The following is a 24,922-nucleotide window of genomic DNA, read 5'->3' as shown; positions in this document are numbered from 1 at the left end:
TTTGGAGGCCTTTATCAATAATGACCAGCTATAGCTTTGCTTCCCGATGGAGATTTTTGACAAATTACATGTTATTTAGCATCTACACGTTAAGCTGAGTCCAATGAGATCAAGCTCGCCCTCTTGCCACACGAGATCATGTCCTAGACCATATGTACCATGTAAAATACATGTTACCATTTGCTAGAGTGTCATGCTTGGTGTCATTGGACTCAGTTCAACGTGTAGATGCTAAATAACATGTCATTTGTCACAAATTTCTATCGGGAAGTAAATCAATAGCTGCTCATTATTGATTAAGGCCTCCAATTTCGACAGCTAATTACTACCATTAAACATGTTTGAATATGCTCATCTGTGGCACCGTTGCAATCGCCTGGAAGCGTAGATGTTGAAGGACACCTTGTTCGCCCTCTTCCGCCACCGGGAAGATATCTACATACGTCTGATTGACTAATTAATTGATTCAGCTATTCCCTCAGAAGTCTGGGGTCAAAAGGTCAAAAGGAGCCGGCACCACGCCGCTTATGAGACAACAAAAGTTTATGTGTATTTCTCTCATAACTTTTTGTCATTATTAAAGAGAGGCCAGATTCTCAGATATGCAGGTTGGATGGCTACGGTGTAGGTCTGGGAAGAACTTCAGGCCAAAATCTTGCAAGCGAGCCGCTGGGTGAGGCGCAACGAGATGGAGCACTTGCTGAGTCATTTCCTGTAAGCCACAGGTTGAAGCGTATATGCGTCCTTTGAGACCCCCTTTGATATATAAGAGACCCCAAGGCTTACTTAAATGTTGTTGACTCAGTCACCTATTGCATCACTTCCTTTAGGGCTTCGGCCTCCTAATTGATCATTGTAGTATAATTGAATGCCCTCTTTCATATATATGATACCTCCACCACTGGGTCGTGGCATCAATTCTTCAAATCCATATGGGGGGGGGGGGTGATGCTTGTGGACAGTAGGGTTGTACACTAGACATAAATAGGAAGCAAACTCAGGAGAAGGAATGACCTCTCATAAATATTTATTTAATAAATTGTTTCAAAAATAGATTATAGAAGAAGTCTAAACTGCACAAAATAAAAACATCCAAGCTGCCCTTTAAGGATACCTTGGAATATATGTCTATTTTTTAACCATCGGACCCTAGTTTACGACAAAAACAACACAATGGACGGCAGCTCCTTTGCCGCGTGGTTTTTAGAACCATGTAAGGATTAGAGGGGGCGGTCGATAGCAACCACCATAGCAACCATGACGGTCAAGTGACTGGATGCAGCCCCGTTGAAAAAAATATAATACTACTCTACACACTCAGGAGATTAATGATATTTAAATTATTATGAACATGAAGCCTTTATTCGCATGGCTTTACATTTCGTTCTGTGTAGCATGGAAAAATCGGAGAAACACTCCCATTCAGAATGCATTGGTTTACATTTCGTTCTTTGGAGCACAGATATTTTTATTTATTTTCAGTTTTTGAGGAGGTGCTTCAAAGATGCCAATTTTTCTGCAATAATCCAAAATCCAATGGAAAAACCCGTTGGCTTTTTGTCAAGGGAAACCATGGCGACGCTCACTTCCGGGTTGGCCAACATACGTCCACCCTCCACCACGCTATACTGTAAAAACACCTGTTCAAGTTGAATGATAATGCATGAATTTATTCTTTATTCTGCCATAGAATTTATTTAAGGGGGGGGGGGGGGGGCATATAAGTCTTTTGGCCATAGTGGATCTAGATCTGTTCCGGAGGAGATAATACACACCCTGGAGCCAATCAGAATACGAGTATTCCCCCAGACTGTGGTATAAACAATATTATTCACGAGTTATAATCAACCCCTACACATCAATATTAATGTTAACCCATTATTATACGGTATGATTTCTAGATGTCACGTCCGCTCGCGACACTGGACTTGCGAGGCATCGACGCGGACTTCGATTCACATAGCCAAAAACAAGACAATAGATCTATGGCTAGATCAAAACATCAAGACATACAATTCTAAAAAGAACAGATGAAGCAGCTACCCTTTTTTCCTTCGCGGTTTGCCTGAGCAGCGCACCAGCATTTAATGTATCCGTGAATTGTCACAATTTCTCAGAATCAAAGGTGAAAGTAGAAACGGGTGGCCTAAAGCTGTCATATTGTTCACAGAAAAGTTTAAGTAGTAACGGGTGGCCAAAAGCTGTCATATTGTTAGTTATCACAGACAGTTTTTAGCAATAAATGTTCTGTACGGAGCTCCTTAAGGGACATTAGGGAGAACGCTGCCGGACAGAACCTTAGTTTGGAAGTCGTGCTTAGTGACACTACAAATACTTCCAATGGAAATACATGGGTTTGAAATTTGTGCTTTTTGACACGAAAATTTTGAAAATACGTGTCAATACATTAAATAACGTGACAGTGTCATGTATTTTCTTGAGACCGGGTTGCCCCTGGACGATCTGGTATGCTTTGTTGATCTGAATAAACGTTGTTTACTCGTTTTGTAAACGAGACAAATACCATGGTCAATAATAGCATGGACAGTCGGGTCACAAGTTGATCTGGCTGCCTTCTCTTAGGAGGAAGACTAGTTATGTATTTTAGTACTGCAGCTGACTAAGTCTCCGGCTCATCGGCACAATGGTATGGAATCTCGATTTAAAATATTTTCCCCCCAAAATGTTATGAGTTGGAATCCCGTAATGTATGCTTTGTTGATCTGAATAAACTTTATGTCTCAAAGTGATACCGCCTTGCGTCACATTGCGTTGCTTAAAGATTAAGCAATTGCATTGCTTAATCCGATCTAGCTGTCATGCATGTAAACGCATTCATTTCCGAAGTCGCTGCTTTGCTTACAGAGACATCCAGTGAAAGGGGACAATAACACCACATCAGGCGACCGAAATGATAGAATGAGCGCATAACAGTGTTTTTGGCTAGTTTCAAGCAGTGGGGGGAAACATTAGGTTTTGATTAACTGGATGTAAAGGCGTCTTATTTTTTGGAAACGCGACCAATGCATGGTCTTAACAACATGGATAGTAGGGTCACAAGTCGATCTGGCTGCCTTTCGTGTTTTCAAGAAGAATTTGTGAATTTTAATATACTACGGCGGATATTTCCACAGTGGGTCAACGGCACAATGGAATGGAATTGCGGTTTGTTATATTTTTTCCCCGCAATGGTATGAATTCGAATCCCGTAATGTATCATATTTTAAAAATTCATTTTCCATTTATTTCGGCTTAGAACGGTTCTACGTGACAAGTTTCTTCCAATTACACTACAAAAACGAATGAGATTAGAATATATTTGACATTTTATTGAATAACAAATCAAAGAGGCAATCGCAAGGACAGCTACGTGTCTGGTCCCGATTTCGAACATCTGGCGTAGCCACGACAACAAGCGAAGCATTCGGCTGAGGGTCATCAGTTAACACGGTCACGACTTGAACTGAAACACCGGTCCGACCACCGAGAAGAGGATCATGGCGACCCAGGTCCAAAAGGTCCAGAAGGTCCTGGTCCACCTGAGCGGGGGGAACGCAGATGCGCAGTGCGCCCGGTTCGTCCAGGTCAGTCTAGCGAAGCATCTCTAATAATAATAATAATTCATTGAATTTATTTAGCGCTTTTCTACACTCAAAGACGCCTCAAAGATCTCTGCAAGGATGTCCATGCTGCCGAAGAGATGCGGCAGCATGGCGCGAAGGTTGCGTTACGTTACGTTAGTAATGCTGCTATCCATTTGGATGGTACGCTGGTACGAACGACGAGCTTCAGCGAGAACGTGACATATTTCCCTTGCTCCAGCCTTCCAGTTTGCCCTTTGTGTTCTGTCGAGCCACGAGGGGGAGTAGTAGCAGGCTAGTCATCATTAGCAACATAGCCTCTTTAGCAAACCAGCTTCAAAACAAAACTTTACATTGAATTGCACGCAAAGCAAGACCGTGCAATGCATACATTGGTGACCGGATTAAAGCAGCAATGAAATAAAGTGTGTAAGAGGTTTTAAAAACGACCTTAAAACCACCAACGTGGTACAAATAGAAAGAAAATACATCTCATCCCCCATTAACTATGGGCGCAGCCATCTTCTTTGCGAGTTGTACAGCTCTGCTCGCTCTACTTTGAAAGCGACGAGATACTACGACCAAAAGGGGGCGTGCCTCAGTGAAATGCCGCAAGAAAGCTGGGAGATTTGCGACTTTACCACTTCGTAAATCCAAATGGATAGCAGCATAAGAACAGCGCGTTAGCACAACTAATGTTACACAACATTACACAACTGTGTCGGTCTCAGATCTGTTCACACAGTGTGTGTGTGTGTGTGAGACGCGTGTGATTTTGTGATGTGTTGTTCCGACAGAGCATCACGGGGCACTTCGGCGGTCAGGATGAGACGCAGGTCGTCTGTTACCTTGACAACAACCGTTTCATCCTGAGTCAGGGGGCGGGCCAGCGAGTCCCCCTCAAGGTGTGTGTGTGTGTGTGTGTGTGTGTGTGTGTGTGTGTGTGTGTGTGTGTGTGTGTGTGTGTGTGTGTGTGTGTGTGTGTGTGTGTGTGTGTGTGTGTCATATGATAACACACAGACACACAAAAGCTACACACTAGTACACCATTATGACAACACACCAAAAAAATCACACTTATCCATGTCACAACGCACACACACACACACTCATATACATTAGATGCTCACTATAATGTGTTGGTTTTCTGTTTTTCCAGAGACCCGCCTTCTGTCCCTTCAAGCACCTGTCAGTCACTCAGGCCGCTGCTATCCCATTGGACGTCCAGGACCGTGGGGTGGATGTGGCCGTGGCTGTCATCCTGCAGACAGCCAATCAGAGAGTGCTGCTGACGAGACGAGCAGCCGGACTTCGAATATTCCCTGGGCTCTGGGTCCCCCCAGGTGTGTGTCTGTCTGTCTGTCTGTCTGTCTGTCTGTCTGTCTGTCTGTCTGTCTGTCTGTCTGTCTGTCTGTCTGTCTGTCTGTCTGTCTGTCTGTCTGTCTGTGTGTGTGTGTGTGTGTGTGTGTGTGTGTGTGTGTGTGTGTGTGTGTGCGTGTCTAAACATGTGTAATATAAGTATGTCACGTAATTTGTGTGTTTGTGTGTGTATCTTCTGTATTCCATGTGTGTTTAGTAATGTGTATCTTGTGTATTACATGTGTGTTTAATAATTGATGTGTGTTCCAGGAGGACATGTGGAGCTGGAGGAGACGGTACGTGTCAACATCATGTAAACATCATGTCTACTAAGGGTGTAACGGTACACAAAAGTCACGGCCTGGTACGTACCTCGGTTTTTAAGTCACGGTACGGTACGGTACGGTTCATAGTTAAGGGGGAAATTTAAAAAAACTGCTTGTTTGTCAACAACAGAGAATGGCCGTATATCAGCAGCAATGAAATGAAGCAATGAATTCCCAGACGGGGGTTGTTGAAATGGTGTTGTGAGCTGGGTTTGCACCGCTCGTTTTGTTTTTCCACAGCAACAGTGTTAGTGACACCTGGATGGTGCCTTTTCAAACGCGTGTGCTAGGGATGTTTATCTCTGGCAAAAATACTATTCGATATTCGCTGAGAAGTATTCAAATAATATTCGAAAATCGCTCAATCAAGAAACCCCCCACCAGGGGTTGACACTAAGGTTTCAAAAGCACTTGCCCATCGGCCAAGTACAGGTCAGGTTCAACTTGCCCGAATGTAATGTTCACTTGCCCAAATTATAATCAGAATCGTGAACGGGCCTCTTTTTGCCAGGCACCCGGCCTGGTTTTGGGGGGGCTCAGAAAAATCATCCTAGCTCAGACTGAAGCTGAATGTTAGATTCCACACATGTGTTTAGAAAATAACAAACTTCTCTTTGTTTACTTATTTATCGAGCGGTCACATCGTTCCATGAAGTGATTTCAGTCCACAGTTGCAAGCTATCGCCAAGTTATATGTAGACCTGCATGATTTGATGCAAATGTACATAACTAAATGTCAGAGGTAGTAGCAAAGATATGTCTTTTTTAACTTTCAAGTTTCTTGTAGCTCTAACTGAATAATCACAATCGCGTTTCTAGTAGGGTTGTCAGTCACGATATTGGATTTTCTAACTTCAACACTATTCCTGGAAAAAGATCGATATTCTATACCATTTTCGATATCAGGGGAAACGTTTTTTTCAGGAAAGAACATACCCAAAGTAAAGAGATTATATCTCCACAACTGCAAGGGTGATAATGTCATCTTTGGGCCAAAAGAAAGATTGTTGTGCAAGTGAAATATTCAATGGGGATAATACTTGGTTAAAGTGAATAAAGCCATGGAACACAGCATAAGTGTAAGATAACATTTCCACCTGTAATAATTATCAGTATCAGTTGGTCGTTATCAGTTGGGAGCGCTGTCTTACTATGAGACACAAATAAGGTAGATATCTTACAATTTTGTCACTTGACACCTCTATTTAAAGTTCAGGGCAATCGAATGCACCAAGCCAAACACTCGCAAATAAATATATGGCCACTAGATTGCGCTGAAGAATATGTTTTCTGATTGAAGGCAATTTACCTATTTCCTAAGAAACCTTCTCTTATTCATTGATTGAAAACACCATGTTAAGTTGCAAAATTTGGCCCAGATACTGGATAATCTGTTTATGGTGGTTTTATTCGATCAGAATCAACTTTGTGGACAAAAATCACAAAGGTAATACTTCATTTTTGGTTGTTAAAAGAAAAAGGGGACGTTTCTTCTTAAGTTGTTATTTGCGAGTTTTAGTCACAGAATGATATGGTTTGGATTGTTGGAATAAGTGGAGGCTCAGCTTTCATGTAATATATACAGTAGTTTGTGAGGGTCCAATTTCGTGAAAAAGATCGCTATTGCTGTGCGCATGTGCACAGTTATGAAACACAAAACCGTGTTCTTGACTTTCCTTGATAATTTGCTTCAATCCAAAGTACTACCAAACTGCACTCCTCCATCACTACTCCATTTAACTTCTACCTAAACCGTTCGCGGAGGTGCTGCACTTGAGATGCTAGCTGTGTTGGCTAACCTTTAGCGAATCACTGCCAGAGACCGCACTGCGAGTGAGTGACAGAAGGCGGGGCTATATTCGCACTGAAGCGATGCGTGTCTGTTAACTCGCTTTCCGAGAGAAGAGAAGACAGCACGCTGATCAATTGCAAATACTTCTATTTTGTGTGGTTTTGCGGAACAAAAGGTTGTTCTGCAGTTTCTAAAAACATTTGAATAAATAGCTTATATATTAACATCCACCCAAAATCCACTTGCCCGTTCGGGCAACCAGAAAAAATCTCAACTTGCCCAAACATTTTTTTTACTTGCCCCGGGCAAGCGGGCAACCGTTAGTGTCAACCCCTGCCCCACGCTCGCCTCGGATACACGCACACACAATGGCACAGGGAGAGGCTTTCGTGATTTGTATGAATCAGGTATCAATCTGTTTATTTCAACAACTGCGCCATCAACATTCAACATCAAAATGATTTCAACGTGGGCTGAGGCAGATAGACCTACATGTGCCGAAAACGGATCGCTATTTATTTTTATCTATTAATTAATTATTTATTTATAATTAATCGATAACACAGCCTGCATGACGGTGAACTATACACGTCAAAAATATAACTTCACACGGTGTGTATTTTTACAATTTATTTGTTACCAGCATTCGTAGTGTTGATCAGCAGAGAAATAGTCTGCCACTCCGCCAAAGACGTTGACGTTGCTTAGCAACCGAGGACGCTATTCACCACCGGAAGTTGTGAAGGCCCATGCAAGTCAACGTAGCGTTCAACAGCATTGAGAAGAGCCGTGTGATAAATAACGATAGTCACATTCATTATTCGATATTCTACGTGACTCAGACTATTCGACTATTCGACGATCGTTGCCCGCTATGTACACCACATTTATGTACCGCGGTACACCTCTGTAACCGCTCCGAAGTGCCTGTACCGTGACGGTTCGGTACAAATACGTGTACCGTTACACCCCTAATGTCTACATCATGTCAACATCACGTCTACATCACGTCAACATCACGTCTACATCACGTCTACATCACGTCTACATCACGTCTACATCACGTCTACATCACATCTACATCACGTCTACATCACGTCTACATTAACTCAACATCATGTCAACATCACTTAAATGCTCCTCACTATCGATTCATTCATTTGAAGTGTGTGTGTGTGTGTGTGTGTGTGTGTGTGTGTGTGTGTGTTAGCTGGTGGCGGCGGGACTCCGGGAGCTCCATGAGGAAACGGGACTGGAGGTGGAGCAGAACGACGTCAGTCCTCAGATACTGGGGCTGTGGGAGGTGAGACGGGCCCGCAGACAGACAGGCTCAGAGAGACAGACATGCTGACAGACAGACAGTTCAATGGTCGTGCTTCTAAGGCCATTATGCAGATAAAGTCTGTATAGGCATCATACAACTAACTCTTCTCTGTGTGTGTGTGTGTGTGTGTGTGTGTGTGTGTGTGTGTGTGTGTGTGTGTGTGTGTGTGTGTGTGTGTGTGTGTGTGTGTGTGTGTGTGTGTGTGTGTGTGTGTGTGTGTGTGTGATAGTCTGCGTACCCCGCCCGTCTGGCCAGAGGATCTCCTTTTAGACATCACATCGTTACCTTTATGCTGCTGCACTGCCCCCACACACACCAGGAGCTGCAGGTACACACACACACACACACACACACACACACACACACACACACACACACACACACACACACACACACACACACACACACACACACACACACACACACACACACACACACACACACACACAAGGAGCTACAGGTACACACACACTCACTCACTCACATAAATGCGTGTGTGTGTGTGTGTCCCAGGTGTGTCTGCGTCCGGACCCTGCGGAAGTGAGTGCGTGTCTCTGGGTGGACCGGGACCTCGCCCGCAGCATCGTGGGGGGGGCCGACGGGGAGGAAGGGGGGCTGCAGCCCCCCCCGCCCCCAGCCGTCAGGTACCCCTTACCTTAGTGTCCGTAACCCCTTACCTTATCTTAGTACCCCCTTACCTTACCTCAGTGTCCGTACCCCCTTTCCTTACCTTGGTGTCTGTACCCCCTTACCTTACCTTGGTGTCCGTACCCCCTTACCTTACCTTTGTGTCCGTACCCCCTTTCCTTACCTCGGTGTCCGTACCCCCTTACCTTACCTCGGTGTCCGTACCCCCTTTCCTTAACTCGGTGTCCGTACCCCCTTTCCTTAACTCGGTGTCCGTACCCCCTTTCCTTACCTCGGTGTCCGTACCCCCTTTCCTTACCTTGGTGTCCGTACCCCCTTACCTTACCTCAGTGTCCGTACTCCCTTACCTTACCTCAGTGTCCGTACTCCCTTACCTTACCTTGGTGTCCGTACCCCCTTACCTTACCTCGGTGTCCGTACCCCCTTACCTTACCTCAGTGTCCGTACCCCCTTACCTTACCTCAGTGTCCGTACTCCCTTACCTTACCTCAGTGTCCGTACTCCCTTACCTTACCTTGGTGTCCGTACCCCCTTACCTTACCTCGGTGTCCGTACCCCCTTACCTTACCTCAGTGTCCGTACCCCCTTACCTTACCTTGGTGTCCGTACCCCCTTACCTTACCTTGGTACCCCTTCCCCTCCAGGGTGACGGAGGTCCTGCCGGACGGGGCCCTGAGGGGCTCCCTGCTGCCCGGGGCCGTGCTGTGTGCCCGGGCCCCTGCTGAGGGCCCCGACGTGGAGCGGGTCATTACCGGGACCAAGTACGCCCTGGGGCTCTGGCTGGACAGCCTGGCCCCCCGGCAGTCCTGCTGACTACCCCCCCCCCCCCCGGGACCCGGACCGGTCCAGGTAGTCCCCCTTCCTCAGGGGGGGGTCCTGCTGACTACGGACCAGTCCATTGTGGGGGTCGGCTTAGTTCTGGAGGTAGAGAAGGGCCGGCTGGTAACCGGAAGGTTGCTTGCTAGACCGGTCCAGTGGGGACCTGGACCAGCTGAAGAGAACCAATCAACTATTCACTTCACCTCTGCAGGGACACGAACATGATTGAAGAGCGGCGTTGAAACAGTCTTTCCTTTCTGTGTAATGTGCCTTCTGGCCACCAGGTGGCAGTGCAGACTGTTCAACTGCATCAATAAAGAAAGATGACACTGTGACCTTTTGGATGTTTCCTTTGTGTTCTCTTCTGTTTTAATAAATAACAGTGCATTTCCATAAATATCACACCCACTGACTAACCAACTATCAAAAATTCCATCCCCAGCGAATGACTTCTTAAGTCGATCCACCTGTGTTAGGCAGGGTGCAGGCAGGCAGGTAGGACCCAGATGCAGACGGGTAGAGAAAACTGCACTTTATCTCCGCCAAAAGGCTAAGGCAAGGAGAAAGGGAACACAGGTAACTACAGAGAACACGCAGGACCAACAAACCACAATGACAGCACCAGGAACAAAGGAAAGACAAGGGCTTAAATACCAAACACAAGACACGCAACGAGGAACACATTAAGGGAGGGAGCAGTAATCAACACAGGAGCAAAACGCGGGGAAACACACCAAAACACGACACAGACCATGACAACCTGTTCATTATTATCCATCAGTTTATTGTATCAACTCAATCTGTAATTGCCGAAACATAAATAAAGAGTTTGTCGAGTTTGACCAATGCGTCATTATATTATATATATTAACAATCCGGGTGTGGTCGTCTGAGGACCATGAGCTGGGATTCAGAGGTCACCGGCCCCCCAGTCAAACCAGTTGGCCTGTGGTCCACATTCTGAAAAGCCTTTAAGAACTCCTGTTATGGACAGTCTCTCTCTGTCAGTCTGTCTCTGATAGTCTCTCTCTCTCTGTCAGTCTGTCTGACTGTCAGTCAGTCTGTCTCTCTGTCAGTCTGTCTGACTGTCAGTCAGTCCGTCTCTCTGTCAGTCTGTCTGACTGTCAGTCAGTCCGCTCTCTGTCTGACTGTCAGTCTCTCTGTCTCTGTCAGTCTGTCTCTATTAGTCTCTCTCTCTTTCAGTCTGTCTGTCTCTGTCAGTCAGTCTCTCTGTCAGTCGGTCTCTGTCAGTCACTCTGTCAGTCGGTCTCTGTCAGTCTGTCTCTGTCACTATGTCTCTGTTAGTCTCTCTCTCTTTCAGTCTGTCTGTCTCTGTCAGTCAGTCTCTGTCAGTCAGTCCGTCTCCATGCCGAGGGATTACATTGCAATGAGTGGAAAACCCGTCGAAAAAAGAAGCACATGGTCCTCCGTTAGCCAATGGGATGAATGCTCATAGCGTCGCTATGTGCAGCCATCGGCTCTTCCGTTAGCCAATGGGATGAATGCTCATAGCTTCATATATTGCCGTGGAGGGATTACATTGCAATAAGTGGAAAACCCCCTGCGTCGAAAAAAGAAGCGCAAGGTCCACCGGGACCCGCCCTCTACCTGGCCTTCCTCCAGAGGGGACCCGCCCTCTACCTCCCCTTCCTCCAGAGGGGACCCGCCCTCGCCGGCCTCCTGAAGGGTTCTGCCTTCGCCGCTGCCGGCCTTTAGAGGGGTTTCCTAGCCACTGCAGGCCTCATGAGGGACTGAGCTCTCATCGTCCTTGCCGCCGGCCTCCTGAAGGGTTCCGCCTTCACTCTGCCTCTGCTTGCCCCCCAGGCCGTCCGCCTGAGGCTCCCTGCCATGCCCTGGAGCAGTTTTCTGGCCACCCGCCTGACACCCCTCCGATCTGCCCCAGTCCATTTTTTTTTTTTTTTGATTCCCTCCTCCTGGCTCCCCTCCTCCCACCCTATTTGGGTTTGACTTTCTTCGTGTTCTTTTTTGCTTGTCGTGGGTCGCCTGGGAGTCGACCCTTAATGGCCGGTTCAGACTACACGATTCTCAGACATTCCTCCACGATTTAACATGTCACACTATACGATCTCAGAGCCAGGAAATCGGGCCTTGTCTCGTCGTAAGACTGGCCACACTACAAGATTCGAGGGTGCGAGGCTCTCTACTTCGTATCATTCACGTTTGCAAGATATTTTGAAAATCTAAGATTTAGCACTAACATAAACGCTTTTTACATTTTTGTCATAAAGGTTCCAGTAGTTTTTATATCTGCTCAATGCGGTAATTCCTCACAGTAGTTGCGTTGCGCGTGACATGAACTATACAAAGTAGACGCAGCAACAACGTAGCCTAGCAACAAAGCGTCCACAATGGATCCCAAGTACCTAGCACTAGGCATTATGCTGGCGGTCCTCTGCACAGAGACGGAAAGGAAGAAAAAGAAGAAAAGATTGTGGACTCGTTCTTGGGTTGAAAATGCCGGACGTTGCTGCCACATTTCCACCAAAGTTGTCTCGATTATATTGCTCCATTTTCTATCGTTTTCTTTATTAGAATTCTTCTTGTTATTGATCACATTAATTTTTGCAGTAGTTACTCCTACTCAGCGTACTGCAGTGAAGTCAGTTGGTAAACACTGCGCGTGAGCTCCAGCTGTTCGCGGGCTTCCCTCACGCAACTGGGGGCGTGGTTCCCTCATGTCAACAATGGATACGTCATGCGATTCCCCAAAGAATTCTGACATGCCAAACTTTTCGTTGTGGGGTTTTCGAGCGTCGCAGATCGCAAGGGTTAACCCGATCGCAAATGTGTCTGCGACGAAAGAATCGGGGCAAAATCGGGCTGAAATCGTGTAGTCTGAACGGGCCATAAGGGGGGGGGGGGGGGGGGGGGGGGTACTGTCCATGGTCTGTGTCGTGTTTTGTTGTGTTTCGCTCCTGTGTTGATTACTGCTCCCTCCCCTAATGTGTCTCAGCTGTTCCTCGTTGCGTGTCTTGTGTTTGGTATTTAAGCCCTTGTCTACGACGCTGAAGTTGGCATCCGATTCACAGCATCCGATTCGGCTTGAAAACCACTTAGAATCTTCAAATCGGTCCTGATTGAAAACCACTACACCTAGACTCTTCAAATTTGGATTACATTATCACAGTGAGGCTATACATTATGTAAAACATAGTTTCAGATTTGTGAAACCTTTACCCTATTTGTGAAAATGCAATACAGGCTTATTTGAATGTTTTTTAGGGGTCCAGACCGCATTGCATTTTCACAAATAGGTTAAAGGTTTCACAAATCTGAAACTATGTTTTACATAATGTATAGCCTCACTGTGATAATTTAGTCCAGATTTGAAGAGTCTAGGTGTAGTGGTTTTTAATCAGGATCAGTTCTAATGCGGTCTGGACCCCTAAAAAGCATTAAAATGTGCCTTTATTGCATTTTCACAAATGGGGTAAAGGTTTCACAAATCTGAAACTATGTTTTATATAATGTATAGCCTCACTGTGATAATTTAGTCTAGATTTGAAGAGTCTAGGTGTAGTGGTTTTCAATCAGGACCGATTTAAAGTGGACCAGCTGCTGAATCGGATGCTGCGAATCGGATGCCAACTTCAGCGTCGTCCCTTGTCTTTCCTTTGTTCCTGGTGCTGTCATTGTGGTTTGTTGGTCCTGCGTGTTCTCTGTAGTTACCTGTGTTCCCTTTCTCCTTGCCTTAGCCTTTTGGCGGAAATAAAGTGCCGTTTTCTCTACCCGTCTGCATCTGGGTCCTGCCTGCCTGCCTGCACCCACAACCCCTAACACAGGTGGATCGACTTTAGAAGTCATTCGCTGGGGATGGAATTTTTGATAGTTTGTAGTCAGTGGGTGTGATATTTATGGAAATGCAATTTTATTTATTAAAATAGAAGAGAACACAAAGGAAACATCCAAAAGGTCAGACAGTGTCATCTTTCTTTATTGATGCAGTTGAACAGTCTGCACTGCCACCTGGTGGCCAGAAGGCACATTACACAGAAAGGAAAGACTGTTTCAACGCCGCTCTTCAATCATGTTCGTGTCCCTGCAGAGGTGAAGTGAATAGTTGATTAGTTCTCTTCAGCTGGTCCAGGTCCCCACTGGACCGGTCTAGCAAGCAACCTTCCGGTTACCAGCCGGCCCTTCTCTACCTCCAGAACTAAGCCGACCCCCACAATGGACCGGTCCGTAGTCAGCAGGACCCCCCAGCGGTGGAGGAGGACTGCCGGGGGGCCAGGCTGTCCAGCCAGAGCCCCAGGGCGTACTTGGTCCCAGTGCTGACCCGCTCCACGTCGGGGCCCTCAGCAGGGGCCCGGGCACACAGCACGGCCCCGGGCAGCAGGGAGCCCCTCAGGGCCCCGTCCGGCAGGACCTCCGTCACCCTGGAGGGGAAGGGGTACCAAGGTAAGGTAAGGGGGTACGGACACCAAGGTAAGGTAAGGGGGTACGGCCACCAAGGTAAGGTAAGGGGGTACGGACACCAAGGTAAGGTAAGGGGGTACGGACACCAAGGTAAGGTAAGGGGGTACGGACACCAAGGTAAGGTAAGGGGGTACGGACACAAAGGTAAGGTAAGGGGATACGGACACCAAGGTAAGGTAAGGGGGTACGGCTACTGAGGTAAGGTAAGGGGGTACGGCCACTGAGGTAAGGTAAGGGGGTACGGCCACTGAGGTAAGGTAAGGGGGTATGGACACCGAGGTAAGTTAAGGGGGTACGGACACCAAGGTAAGGTAAGGGGGTACGGACACCAAGGTAAGGTAAGGGGGTACGGACACCAAGGTAAGGTAAGGGGGTACGGACACAAAGGTAAGGTAAGGGGATACGGACACCGAGGTAAGGTAAGGGGGTACGGCTACTGAGGTAAGGTAAGGGGGTACGGCCACTGAGGTAAGGTAAGGGGGTACGGCCACTGAGGTAAGGTAAGGGGGTATGGACACCAAGGTAAGTTAAGGGGGTACGGACACCAAGGTAAGGGGGTACAGACACTAAGGTAAAGTAAGGGGGCACGGACACCAAGGTAAGGTAAGGGGGTACAGACACTAAGGTAAGGGGGTACGGACACCAAGGTAAGGTAAGGGGGTACGGACACCAAGGTAAGGCAAGGGGGTACGGATACCAATGTAAGGTATGGGGGTACGGCCACTAAGGTAAGGGGGTACTAAGATAAGGTAAGGGGTTACAGACACTAAGGTAAGGTAAGGGGGTACCGACCCTAAGGTAAGTTGAGGGGTACCTGACGACTGGGGGCGGGGGGGGCTGCAGCCCCCCTTCCTCCCCGTCGGCCCCCCCCACGATGCTGCGGGCGAGGTCCCGGTCCACCCAGAGACACGCACTCACCTCCGCAGGGTCCGGACGCAGACACACCTGGGACACACACACACACACGCATTTATGTGAGTGAGTGAGTGTGAGTGTGAGTGTGAGTGTGTGTGTGTGTGTGTGTGTGTGTGTGTACCTGCAGCTCCTGGTGTGTGTGGGGGCAGTGCAGCAGCATATAGGTAACGATGTGATGTCTGAAAGGAGATCCTCTGGCCAGACGGGCGGGGTACGCAGACTATAACACACACACACACACACACACACACACACACACACACACACACACACACACACACACACACACACACACACACACACACACACACACACACACAGAGAAGAGTTAGTTGTATGATGCCTATACAGACTTTATCTGCATAATGGCCTTAGAAGCACGACCATTGAACTGTCTGTCTGTCAGCATGTCTGTCTCTCTGAGCCTGTCTGTCTGCGGGCCCGTCTCACCTCCCACAGCCCCAGTATCTGAGGACTGACGTCGTTCTGCTCCACCTCCAGTCCCGTTTCCTCATGGAGCTCCCGGAGTCCCGCCGCCACCAGCTAACACACACACACACACACACACACACACACACACACACACACACACACACACACACACACACACACACACACACACACACACACACACACACACACACACACACACACACTTCAAATGAATGATTGGATAGTGAGGAGCATTTAAGCGATGTTGACATGATGTTGACGTGATGTTGACGTGATGTTGACGTGATGTTGACATGATGTTGAGTTGATGTTGACATGATGTTGAGTTGATGTAGACGTGATGTAGACGTGATGTAGACGCGATGCAGACGCGATGTAGACGTGATGTAGACGTGATGTTGACATGATGTAGACATTAGGGGTGTAACGGTACACGTATTTGTACCGAACCGTCACGGTACAGGCACTTCGGAGCGGTTACAGAGGCGTACCGCGGTACGTAAATGTGGCGTACATAGCGGGCAACGATCGTCTAATAGTCGAATAGTCTGAGTCACGTAGAATATCGAATAATGAATGTGACTATCGTTATTTATCACACGGCTCTTCTCAATGCTGTTGAACGCTACGTTGACTTGCATGGGCCTTCACAACTTCCGGTGGTGAATAGCGTCCTCGGTTGCTAAGCAACGTCAACGTCTTTGGCGGAGTGGCAGACTATTTCTCTGCTGATCAACACTACGAATGCTGGTAACAAATAAATTGTAAAAAAAAAGTTATATTTTTGACGTGTATAGTTCACCGTCATGCAGGCTTTGTTCAGTAAAATAAATAAATAATTAATAGATAAAAATAAATAGCGATCCGTTTTCGGCACATGTAGGTCTATCTGCCTCAGCCCACGTTGAAATCATTTTGATGTTGAATGTTGATGGCGCAGTTGTTGAAATAAACAGATTGATACCTGATTCATACAAATCACGAAAGCCTCCCCCTGTGCCATTGTGTGTGCGTGTATCCGAGGCGCGTACGAGCGTGGGGGGTTTCTTGATTGAGCGATTTTCAAATATTATTTGAATACTTCTCAGCGAATATCGAATAGTATTTTTGCCAGAGATAAACATCCCTAGCACACGCGTTTGAAAAGGCACCATCCAGGTGTCACTAACACTGTTGCTGTGGAAAAACAAAACGAGCGGTGCAAACCCAGCTCACAACACCATTTCAACAACCCCGGTCTGGGAATTCATTGCTTCATTTCATTGCTGCTGATATACGGCCATTCTCTGTTGTTGACAAACAAGCAGTTTTTTTAAATTTCCCCCTTAACTATGAACCGTACCGTACCGTACCGTACCGTGACTTAAAAACCGAGGTACGTACCGAGCCGTGACTTTTGTGTACCGTTACACCCTTAGTAGACATGATGTTTACATGATGTTGACACGTACCGTCTCCTCCAGCTCCACATGTCCTCCTGGAACACACATCAATTATTAAACACACATGTAATACACAAGATACACATTACTAAACACACATGGAATACACAAGATACACACACAAATTACGTGACATACTTATATTACACATGTTTAGACGTGCGCACGCACACACACACACACACACACACACACACACACACACACACACACACACACACACACACACACACACACACACACACACACACACACACACACACACACACACACACACACACACACACACACACACACACACCTGGGGGGACCCAGAGCCCAGGGAATATTCGAAGTCCGGCTGCTCGTCTCGTCAGCAGCACTCTCTGATTGGTTGTCTGCAGGATGACAGCCACGCCCACATCCACCCCACGGTCCTGGACGTCCAATGGGATAGCAGCGGCCTGAGTGACTGACAGGTGCTTGAAGGGACAGAAGGCGGGTCTCTGGAAAAACAGAAAACAAACACATTATAGTGAGCATGTAATGTATACGAGTGTGTGTGTGTGTGTGCGCGTTGTGACATGGATAAGTGTGATTGTTTTGATGTGTTGTCATAATGGTGTACTAGTGTGAAGTTTTTGTGTGTTATCATGACACACACACACACACACACACACACACCTTGAGGGGGACTCGCTGGCCCGCCCCCTGACTCAGGATGAAACGGTTGTTGTCAAGGTAACAGCCGACCTGCGTCTCATCCTGACCGCCGAAGTGCCCCGTGATGCTCTGTCGGAACACATCACAAAATCACACGCGTCGCGCGCGCACACACACACACACACACACACACACACACACACACACACACACACACACACACACACACACACACACACACACACACACACACACACTCTGTGTGAACAGAACTGACACCGACACAGTTGTGTAATGTTGTGTAACAATAGTTGCGCTAATGCGCTGTTCTTACTAACGTAACGCAACCTTCGCGCCATGCTGCCGCATCTCTTCGGCAGCATGGACATCCCTGCAGAGATGCGTCGCTAGACTGACCTGGACGAACCGGGCGCACTGCGCAGCTGCGTTCCCCCCGCTCAGGTGGACCAGGACCTTTTGGACCTTTTGGACCTGGGTCTCCATGATCCTCTTCTCGGTGGTCGGACCGGAGTCAGAGTCTACATGGATCCGTCCTGGAACGCAACCGGCAGCGTGCTATGGGTTATCCAACTCAGAGGTTTCACGGGACGTTGGACCTCCTGTGTCGCCGGGTACTCCTATCTGACGTCCACTACCCTGCAGACAGCTGCTGACAAAAGTCCCGTGTTGACACCGGAAGCGCAGTGACTTGCTGTAGCGCCGCCCTCTGTGCGGTTCCCCAGTCTGCCCACCAGGGGGGGTAGAAACTCGTTCAGTCATCAGGGTTTTTAGTTGGGACATTAAAACGGTCAGAGTAACACCTGTAACACCACTCCGTTGTCCGTTTTTACCCAGTGAGGAGGAGACAACACATCCAATACAAACCTCCAGGGTGGATTAATGTGGATAGATCATATCATATCATATCATCAAAGCCCCTCTGAAGCAAACTAATTTGTTAAAATAATTAATGCAAAACAATATTTACATTTTGTTGTGACTCTTTTAATTGAGTGACTGTAACTCTAAAAATGTCATACATACACCGTTGGAAGAGTAGCGACGCATCACCTGCAAGTGAAGCAACGTGACAGAGACGGATACGGAGACAATGTTGTAGAAAACAATCTCAGAACAAACCTTCGTCTCAGACAGCAGATTTAAACCACAACTCAAACAATAAGTTAAAACTGGACAGGATCTCTTATTTAGAATCAACAATCACACACCTTATGACTAATAGGTTGTCTGTCTACCTGTCTGTCTGCCTGTCTGTCTTTCTGTCTGCCTGTGTGTCTGTCTGTCTGTCTGTCTGTCTGTCTGTCTGTCTGTCTGTCTGTCTGTCTGTCTGTCTGTCTGTCTGTCTGTCTGTCTGTCCTGGGTTACAGTTCTGTTTAGTTCTGGGTCTTCCTGGTTTCACGGTGCGCTCATTCTGAATGGTTCCTGGTAGTTCTGGTTGACTGGGCCGGGGAATCTGATTGGCTCTGGGCAGTCTTGGTTGAACGGTCCTGTGATTCTGATTGGTTCTGGGTAGGGCTGGCTGAAGGGGCCACTGACTCTGATTGGCTCAGCGTAGCTGGGGTCCCCCATGAGGAAGAGGGGCTCAGCGGTGGTGCTGGTCCCACAGGGGGGGGCCTCAAGGTCCTGGTAAGGGTTAGACAGTCCAGAGACAGGTCATTAAGGAGCAGGTAGGGGTTAGACAGTACAGAGACAGGTCATTAATCAGCAGGTAGGGGTTAGACAGTACAGAGACAGGTCATTAAGGAGCAGGTAGGGGTTAGACAGTACAGAGACAGGTCATTAAGGAGCAGGTAGGGGTTAGACAGTACAGAGACAGGTCATTAAGGAGCAGGTAGGGGTTAGACAGTACAGAGACAGGTCATTAAGGAGCAGTTAGGGGTTAGACAGTACAGAGACAGGTCATTAAGGAGCAGGTAGGAGTTAGACAGTACAGAGACAGGTCATTAAGGAGCAGGTAGGGGTTAGACAGTACAGAGACAGGTCATTAAGGAGCAGGTAGGGGTTAGACAGTACAGAGACAGGTCATTAAGGAGTAGGTAGGGGTTAGACAGTACAGAGACAGGTCATTAAGGAGCAGGTAGGGGTTAGACAGTACAGAGACAGGTCATTAAGGAGCAGGTAGGGGTTAGAGAGTACAGAGAGGTCATTAAGGAGCAGGTAGGGGTTAGACAGTACAGAGACCGGTCATTAAGGAGCAGGTAGGGGGTAGACAGTACAGAGACAGGTCATTAAGGAGCAGGTAGGGGTTAGACAGTACAGAGACAGGTCATTAAGGAGCAGGTAGGGGTTAGACAGTACAGAGAGGTCATTAAGGAGCAGGTAGGGGTTAGACAGTACAGAGACAGGCCATTAAGGAGCAGGTAGGGGTTAGACAGTACAGAGACAGGTCATTAAGGAGCAGGTAGGGGTTAGACAGTCCAGAGACAGGTCATTAAGGAGCAGGTAGGGGTTAGACAGTACAGAGACAGGTCATTGAGGAGCAGGTAGGAGTTAGACAGTACAGAGACAGGTAATTAAGGAGCAGGTAGGGGTTAGACAGTACAGAGACAGGCCATTAAGGAGCAGGTAGGGGTTAGACAGTACAGAGACAGGTCATTAAGGAGCAGGTAGGGGTTAGACAGTACAGAGACAGGTCATTAAGGAGCAGGTAGGGGTTAGACAGTACAGAGACAGGTCATTAAGGAGCAGGTAGGGGTTAGACAGTACAGAGACAGGTCATTAAGGAGCAGGTAGGGGTTAGACATCTTGCTAAGGGCTGCTGACATCGAGGATCGAACCAAGAATCTTTCAGATGAGAGTCAGACCCTCCAACCCCATATCAATCTGCCCCCTTAATAGATAATCAATAATAAAACAATACTTAATCGATACGTTTAGAGAGAAAATAATGGATGGATGATAATGTGTTTGTTCTGAGTTCATTAAAAGGCCTCAAAGTGTTTATCGTCTGCTCTCTAAAAGCTTCACATTCCTCCACTTTTCCATTCGCTGTTTCCTGGAGATGATCGGGTTTCACTGCAGCAGAAGCCCCCCCCCCCCCCCCCCCCCCCTCCAGGATCAATAGTGTGTTGGTACGATCCGTTTCGTCTGCGCTGACCCACGCCTCGTCCGCAGTAAACAGGTCAGGACTCAGGAGTAAACAGGTCAGGACTCAGGAGTAAACGGGTCAGGACTCAGGAGTAAACAGGTCAGGACTCGGGAGTAAACAGGTCAGGACTCAGGAGTAAACAGGTCAGGACTCAGGAGTAAACGGGTCAGGACTCAGGAGTAAACGGGTCAGGAGTAAACAGGTCAGGACTCATAAGTAAACAGGTCAGGACTCAGGAGTAAACAGGTCAGGACTCAGGAGTAAACAGGTCAGGACTCAGGAGTAAACAGGTCAGGACTCAGGAGTAAACAGGTCAGGACTCAGGAGTAAACAGGTCAGGACTCAGCAGTAAACAGGTCAGGACTGAGGAGTAAACAGGTCAGGACTCAGGAGTAAACAGGTCAGGACTCAGCAGTAAACAGGTCAGGACTCAGCAGTAAACAGGTCAGGACTCAGCAGTAAACAGGTCAGGACTGAGGAGTAAACAGGTCAGGACTCAGCAGTAAACAGGTCAGGACTCAGGAGTAAACAGGTCAGGAGTAAACAGGTCAGGAGTAAACAGGTCAGGACTCATAAGTAAACAGGTCAGGACTCAGGAGTAAACAGGTCAGGACTCAGCAGTAAACAGGTCAGGACTCAGGAGTAAACAGGTCAGGACTCAGCAGTAAACAGGTCAGGACTCAGCAGTAAACAGGTCAGGACTCAGCAGTAAACAGGTCAGGAGTAAACAGGTCAGGACTCAGCAGTAAACAGGTCAGGACTCAGCAGTAAACAGGTCAGCAGTAAACAGGTCAGGACTCAGGAGTCACTCAGAGGACCAGGAGGATAGCACCTGTCACTCAGAGGACCAGGAGGATAGCACCTGTCACTCAGAGGACCAGGAGGATAGCACCTGTCACTCAGAGGGCAGAACGCCCGGACCCTCCTATCCTACGGCACGGCGTGGGGCCGGGGGCGGGGTTTACCTGTGGGCCGTCCCCCAGCATGAAGTACAGGCCAATCAGAACCACGGCGAGGCTGACCAGCGTCTGCATCAGGAAGCAGGCGACCAGGACGGCCATCAGGCTGTTGATCAGCGCCTGGACACGGTGGCACCGGGGGGTTACTGCTGTGTGTGTGTGTGTGTGTGTGTGTGTGTGTGTGTGTGTGTGTGTGTGTGTGTGTGTGTGTGTGTGTGTGTGTGTGTGTGTGTGTGTGTGTGTGTGTGTGTGTGCATCTGTGTGTGTGTGTGTGCATCTGTGTGTGTGTGTGTGTGTGTGTGTGTCTGCATCTGTGTGTGTGTGTGTCTGCATCTGTGTGTGTGTGTCTGCATCTGTGTGTGTGTGTGTCTGCATCTGTGTGTGTGTGTGTGTCTGCATCTGTGTGTGTGTGTGTCTGCATCTGTGTGCGTCTGCATTTGTCTGTGTGTGTGTGTGACTGTGTGGGAGCCTGTGTTTGCATGTGCATGCGTTTCCGTATTTGTGTGCAATCATGCATGTACACGTGTTTGGTGAGTGTGTGTGTGTGAGTGGGCTTGTTCCGGCACGCATGCATATAATTGTGTGCGTGTGTGTGGTATGTTGGTGTGTGTGCATGCATGCGTGCGTGCGTGAGTGCGTGAGTGTGTATGTCCGTGCGTGTGTGCGTGTGTCAATGTGAGCGTGTCCGTGTGTGCGTGTGAGCGAGTCCGTGCGTGCATGCATGTGAGCGAGTCTGTGCGTGCGTGCGTCTGTGTGTGCGTGCGTGCATCTGTGCGTGTGAGCGAGTGTGTGTGTGCGTCTGTGCATGTGTGCGTGTGTGCGTGCGTCTGTGTGTGCGTGTGTGCGTGTGTGCGTGCGTGCGTCTGTGCGAGCATGCGTGCGTGCGTCTGTGCGTGCGTGCGTCTGTGCGTGCGTCTGTGCGTGCGTCTGTGCGTGCGTGTGTGCGTGCGTGCGTGCGTGCGTGCGTGCGAGCGTGCGTGTGTGCGTGCGTGCCCACCACGCTGTGGCCGTCCAGCGAGCCGCAGTAGTAGTCCTTGCAGTACTTGTGCTGCCGGTACGGGACGTGGCGGACCAGCGTGCCGAACGCCACGGCGCAGATCAGCACCGTGGCCAGGTTGGACGACACGTTGTAGCGCGCCTGGAAACCACCGACCGTTACACGCTGACACTGTGCACACTCAGTGACAGATAACACACCCTGTCACACTATAAAGTGAGTAGGTGTGTGTGTTTGTGTATGTGTGTTTGTGTGTGTATGTGTGTTTATGTATCTTTGTGAAGGTGCGTCCATGTGTGTGTGTTTGCGTGTGCATGTGTGTGCGTCCTTGTCCATGTGTGTGTATGTTTGTGTGTCTATGTGTGTGTTTGTGTGTGTTTTTGTGTGTGAGTGTGTGTGTTTGCGCATGTGCGTGTCCTTGTCCATGTGTGTGTGTGTGCGTGTGTGTGTGTGTGTGTGTGTGTGTGTGTCCTTGTCCATGTGTGTGTGCATGTGTGTGTCCTGGTGTCACACACACACACACACACACACACACACACACACAGACACACACACACAAGTTGTGTGTGTGTGTGTCCTTGTCCATGTGTGTGTGCGTGTGTGTGTGTGCGTGTCCTTGTGTGTGTGTGTGGGTGTCCTTGTCCATGTGTGTGTGCGTGTGTGTGTGTGTCTCTTCTTCTTCTTTCGTGTAATTTCCTTTGGAACTATCACCGTGGCCAGGTTGGACGACACGTGATGTGTGTGTGTGTGTGTCCTTGTGTGTGTGTGTGGGTGTCCTTGTCCATGTGTGTGTGTGTGTGTGTGTGTGTGTGTGTGTGTGTGTAGGCCCACTCACACAGCAGTAGGACGGCCTCCTCCCGCCCCAGACCAGGGTGAAGCCGGTGAACAGCGTCTGAGGACGAGGAGCAGCACATGACCCCAGTGGTGTGGCGTGGACCCCCCCCAGGACCAAAGGGCCGACTGTGGTCCCACGTTCACGCAACGCAGGGGGTTTACGGACCCCTCACGTCCTCGCGGACCCTCCTTGCGTCCACCGCAAGGGGCGCATACCTCCCAAAATAACCTCCCGTCGAGGCGACGCAGCAGCGAGGGCTGTGATTGGTCCGCTCGCTAAAACCCGACGCGGCCCCATAAAGTTTCAGGACCGTGCCGAAGCGTCGGCGCGGTCTTTGCGTTGCGTGACCGCGGGACCATAATCAGTCCTAAACACTCCAATACCCCAGCGCTACGGGCCTACTGCAGTAGTCTGGAGGCACCCACCAGACCCCCGGCGATGAACACCACAAACAGCTCCTTCTTGAAGAAGGTGGGCACCTTGATGAGACCGCCCCCCAGAGAGAGGTCCACCAGACCCAGGACCATCTCCACCGCCTGGAGCCCACACACACACACACGCACACACACACACACACACACACGCACGCACGCACACGCACACACACACACACACACAGACACACACACACACACACACACACACACACACACATAGACACACACACACACACACACACACACACACACACACACACACACACACACACACACACACAGACACACACACACACACACACACACACACACACACACACACACACACATGGACACACACACACACACACACACACACACACACATACACACAGACAAACACACACACATACCCACACAAAAAAAAACATGCACAGATACACAAACAGACACAATACCATCAGTAAAACACACACACAATACACACAAACTCACAATATTACCAGTTACACAACAACATACATAGACACTATATTACCCCAACACAATAACAGTAGCATAGAGTAGAGTAAAGTAGAGTGTAGTAAAGTAGAGTAGAGTTGAGTAGATTAAAGTTGAACAGAGAAGCGTAGAGTAGTGAAATAAAGTACATTCAAGTGCAATAAAGAAGAGGAACAGAGAGCAGAATATGGTCAGCTAAAGGAGAAGAGTTCCTGAACGATGAGGTAGGTAGTGACCATGGCTGCCAGGGGCGGGGCTGATGATCAGACGGTAACAAGTCGTTCATCCATTATTAATCACGGAAGCATTACTCTAATGCACATTATCACCAGCCGTCAATCATCATCAATCACATCCACAACAACGC

At 48.4% G+C, this 24,922-nt stretch overlaps 3 protein-coding genes across 5 annotated transcripts in view; 1 reads left to right on the top strand and 2 right to left on the bottom strand.

Moving 5' to 3' along the window:
• The first annotated feature begins 3,343 nt into the window (after nt 1-3,343).
• Nucleotides 3,344-10,184, top strand: LOC115546141 (nucleoside diphosphate-linked moiety X motif 17-like). Its single transcript, XM_030359824.1, has 8 exons — nt 3,344-3,584; nt 4,379-4,486; nt 4,741-4,924; nt 5,211-5,236; nt 8,269-8,361; nt 8,612-8,710; nt 8,896-9,026; nt 9,675-10,184. Exons 1-8 carry the CDS (start codon nt 3,498-3,500, stop codon nt 9,841-9,843), a joined length of 897 nt encoding a protein of 298 aa, XP_030215684.1. The 5' UTR covers nt 3,344-3,497; the 3' UTR covers nt 9,844-10,184.
• A 3,599-nt stretch (nt 10,185-13,783) lies between these two features.
• On the bottom strand, nt 13,784-18,593 carry nudt17 (nudix (nucleoside diphosphate linked moiety X)-type motif 17). 3 transcript variants are annotated; one of them, XM_030359425.1, is made up of 8 exons: nt 18,156-18,462; nt 17,760-17,867; nt 17,398-17,581; nt 17,106-17,131; nt 15,652-15,744; nt 15,323-15,421; nt 15,079-15,231; nt 13,784-14,246 (listed from the first exon to the last, which is right to left on the bottom strand). In XM_030359425.1, exons 1-8 carry the CDS (start codon nt 18,240-18,242, stop codon nt 14,166-14,168), a joined length of 831 nt encoding a protein of 276 aa, XP_030215285.1. In that variant the 5' UTR covers nt 18,243-18,462; the 3' UTR covers nt 13,784-14,165. The 3 variants fall into 3 exon arrangements, with proteins under 3 accessions (XP_030215285.1, XP_030215284.1, XP_030215286.1); XM_030359424.1 differs by having other exon boundaries at nt 15,101-15,231; nt 18,156-18,458; XM_030359426.1 differs by lacking the exon at nt 17,760-17,867 and having other exon boundaries at nt 15,101-15,231; nt 18,156-18,593.
• Nucleotides 18,594-18,721: 128 nt separating this feature from the next.
• The window catches only part of LOC115545921 (uncharacterized), an 8,795-nt gene continuing 2,594 nt past the window's right edge, over nt 18,722-24,922 (bottom strand). The window contains exons 4-8 of the mRNA XM_030359427.1: nt 24,064-24,174; nt 23,639-23,695; nt 22,804-22,944; nt 21,813-21,926; nt 18,722-19,382 (exon numbers count right to left, since the gene is read on the bottom strand). Of these exons, the coding sequence (XP_030215287.1) occupies nt 19,155-19,382; nt 21,813-21,926; nt 22,804-22,944; nt 23,639-23,695; nt 24,064-24,174 (651 nt within the window). The 3' untranslated portion in view covers nt 18,722-19,154. The remainder of the gene's footprint in view (nt 19,383-21,812; nt 21,927-22,803; nt 22,945-23,638; nt 23,696-24,063; nt 24,175-24,922) is intronic.

Source organism: Gadus morhua, chromosome 6 (genome assembly GCF_902167405.1).
Source record: "Gadus morhua chromosome 6, gadMor3.0, whole genome shotgun sequence".
In the NCBI taxonomy this organism is placed as follows: Eukaryota; Metazoa; Chordata; class Actinopteri; order Gadiformes; family Gadidae; genus Gadus; species Gadus morhua.
The sequence above is the reverse complement of the archived record's forward strand: the minus strand, read 5'-3'. Positions and strand labels throughout refer to the sequence as shown.